Below are 3,573 nucleotides of genomic sequence, written 5' to 3'. Positions count from 1 at the left end.
ATATATATATATATATATATATATGTATATATATATATATATGAGAATTTAGAGGAAAATATCCTTAACTGTCATGAAAATATTTTTCTTGATGGTCCTAAATATTTAACAAAAATATTTAATAGTCCTAAAGCACAAAGCATAAAATAGGGATATTATACTTAACTTAAACTATAGTAAAAATAAAATATATTATTATTCTTTCTTATATATATATATATATATATATATGTATATATATATATATATGAGAATTTAGAGGAAAATATCCTTAACTGTCATGAAAATATTTTTCTTGATGGTCCTAAATATTTAACAAAAATATTTAATAGTCCTAAAGCACAAAGCATAAAATAGGGATATTATACTTAACTTAAACTATAGTAAAAATAAAATATATTATTATTCTTTCTTATATTTTGTATTTAAGAACTTAAACTTGTTTTATTTCATTTCTGATTTATTTCATTTAATCTAACCTGACACACTAAAATAAATAAAAATTATACAGACAGATTTTAAAAAACTGACAAATGACAAAAACAGAACAAAATTACTAAAATGTTAACACTAAAATTAGGGCTGTCAGTTTAACGCGTTAACTTAGTTATGTAAAAATAACGCGATTAAAATATTTTAACGCAGTTAATGTACTGGGCCCGCCCCCAGACCGGTACGTCATCTTACATTTCATAAGCTGTGTCCCCAAATTATGCACTATACACTCATACACGATGTACTTATGCACTCAACCATGTATAGTATGAATTATATAAGGTTATTTTGTCATTCATAATCTTAGTCTGATAGCCCCTCCCTCTTCGGTACGTAATTAAAGCTGTGACAATTGAGTGCATGAAGTGTCCAACATTCCACACTTCATTTTTTCAGTTATTTAAGTGCATCATTTGGGTATTTAAAGTGCACTTTTTCTTTTTGGAATTTTCAGTGTGAACGCACTCCTCACACTATTTATAAAACAAAACACCATAGAATAGTGCATAAGTACTCGATTTGGGATGCACCTATACAGTTGACTGTTGACACATATGATGCAGGACAGCAACTCCATAAATGCAGTTATGCCCTAAAATTCAAGATATTGGGGCAAAAAATGCTATGTAAACACAATATTGTGTTTTTGTTCAATTTTGCCAATGAAAATATTTGAAAAAATAAATTGTTGCGCATCTCCGAGCAGCACAGCGTCGTTCAGTTTCTGGATGAATCCTCGTTTTGAACGAATCGTGTGAATCAATGATTCAGTAGCCCATTCACAGAGAGAGCCATTTACTGAACTACTGAATGAATCAGCCGTTTGAACGAATCGACTCACTTACAATCCGTGTATCATTCGTTCATTATTTTTTTTATTTAATATTGAAAGTAGAAAAAATGAGAAAACGGCTCCTTTTCTGTTTTTTTTGTTTTTTTTACCAAAAAGCAAAAAATGAGAATTCAGCTTAAATGTTAATTTTTCGTTCAGGGATAGAAAAATGAATAAAAAGCTTGAATATTTGATTTCTACATGTGGGCGGGAATTAAACGCCCCTTTCTGCTGATTGGCCAGCCGAAGATCAAACCGTAACAGACATTTCATTGTCTGTTACCAGGTTTATTACTATATTTATCATATACTAAAATCATACATATAATGAAAATATGTCAATATGGGATTTCCATTAACACAGAATATTTGTCTTTTTTCTTATGAGTTACTAATGACTATTATTGCAGTATCAATAACTATACTAAATATGAACTGAGTAAGTGAATGGAGTGCAGCGTTTAGCTCATTGTGTCAAAGCTTTGCCTCTAAGTAATTAAACAATGACATAATCCATCAGGATATTTTTGCATATGCAAAAGCTAAAGCAGCACAGCAGATGGACTCACTCAGTGGATGTGCTGTCCTGAGGCTCTGAACACACAGCAGACAACGGGACGATCAGGATTTCTCGTGCAGGAAGAGGCTCTGAAGTCTCAGGTGTGGATACATGAGGCTCGTCATCTGACACAAAGAACTGGACGAGATAAATGAGAAAAATCTATCATAGTTAGTAATTCAGTAACAGTAAACAAGCACTTAGAACTTGAGTTTGCACTATTCAAAAATGGTTGTTGTATTTATTTCAAGATTTCAATAAATTAAAACATTGAATTAAATGTTGAACTTTGGATGTAAATGAGGTTACCTGAACACTGTCTTTTCTCTCTGTTGTGGGCGCTGGGGTGGCGCTCTGGCTCTCTGTAGCTTCTTCATCTTCCTCCTCCTCCTCATCTTCACCCTCCTCGATGGCCAAAGCAGCGCTGGGGCTGGAACAGACTCTGTGGTCCTTACTGCTGCTCCGTTTCCTCTTCCTCCCACACTTCTTCCTCCTGCCGTCGCCCGAAAGTTTGGACAGAGGGTGGTGGATGTGATGGGACGAGTGACGATGATCTGGAGACGATTACAGCCGAGTTTCAGTTCTGCATTTTCATATTTATGGCTTTCAACATTTATCAGAGATCTAGAGTTGTAAAATTGGAAAATTATATTTTTAAATTGAGTAATGAAGGTATAAACTGAAAATTGACATCTTATGAAATGTGCTCCTATAAGACAATGTTTTTATTTGTACAATTGCTAATACTATTGCATATTACTTTTGTACTATTGCCGGCTCCACACCCAGGGTTATTATACTTAAACTAAAACCTTAATAAAAAAATTTAATTACTTGAAATAAAATAATTGTTAACCAAAATAAAATACACTAGTCAACATTTAAAGTGGATCAAAATCTTTCATCAAAGTTGTCCTAAAACCTAAAACGCGTTCATGTCTTAGGACAAGTTTGATGAACTTTTTTGATCCATTTTAAATGTTGACTACTATAAAATAAAATAAAAAATTCTTTAAAAAAGTAAAATAAAAAAAATAACTTACTTCAGCTAGCTGCCAAAGGCAAAATTTTTAATTTTCATTTAGTTTAACTTGTAGTACTATAATAACTAAACATTTAATGACAATAAAACTAACAATAAAAATAATAATAAAAAATTAACAAAAACTATATAGGCATTTAAAAACAAACAAACACACAATTCTAAAATTGAAAAGTGACAACATAAAACAAACAAAATCTAATTTAAAATATTAACAAAAACTATAATAAAGTGTATTAATGATATTACAATAACACTGGCTCTACTTCTAATCTATGCATATATAAAAATGATGTGTGTGTGTGTATATATGGGTGTGTTTTTGTGTGCATCAACATTTTCAAAGGTGTCAGAAAAAACAATGGATTTTTTCATTTTTTTAATGCAAAAGAAAATAAGAAAAGGAAAGAAAAAAGGGATGCAAACTTGCATTCAAAATCTTCCTCATTGTAGGTGCGGTGCTGCTCGCTGGGAACTCTGGGAGTGGGGCTCAGGATCTGCTGGAAGCGCTGAACACCTAACGCTTTATTCAGGTCACCTTCCTCCTCTTCCACCCTCTGTGGCACTCGGACAGGTGGGGATGATGACGACTCGGGCTGGAGGGGGAACACTCAAGATTAGGACACCTAGTTCATAACACCCCCC

The 3,573-nt window shown here is 32.5% G+C and overlaps 1 protein-coding gene across 1 annotated transcript in view; it reads right to left on the bottom strand.

The window, feature by feature from the left end:
- Window positions 1-3,573, bottom strand: part of LOC107555345 (anion exchange protein 2-like) — a 40,536-nt gene that overhangs the window by 13,094 nt on the left and 23,869 nt on the right. The window contains exons 4-6 of the mRNA XM_016238103.1: window positions 3,359-3,524; window positions 2,196-2,440; window positions 1,897-2,024 (exon numbers count right to left, since the gene is read on the bottom strand). Of these exons, the coding sequence (XP_016093589.1) occupies window positions 1,897-2,024; window positions 2,196-2,440; window positions 3,359-3,524 (539 nt within the window). The remainder of the gene's footprint in view (window positions 1-1,896; window positions 2,025-2,195; window positions 2,441-3,358; window positions 3,525-3,573) is intronic.

This window comes from Sinocyclocheilus grahami, unplaced genomic scaffold (assembly GCF_001515645.1).
Source record: "Sinocyclocheilus grahami isolate Dianchi unplaced genomic scaffold, SAMN03320097.WGS_v1.1 scaffold19.1, whole genome shotgun sequence".
Classification (NCBI taxonomy): Eukaryota; Metazoa; Chordata; class Actinopteri; order Cypriniformes; family Cyprinidae; genus Sinocyclocheilus; species Sinocyclocheilus grahami.
This window is presented reverse-complemented; position numbering and strand designations above follow the sequence as displayed.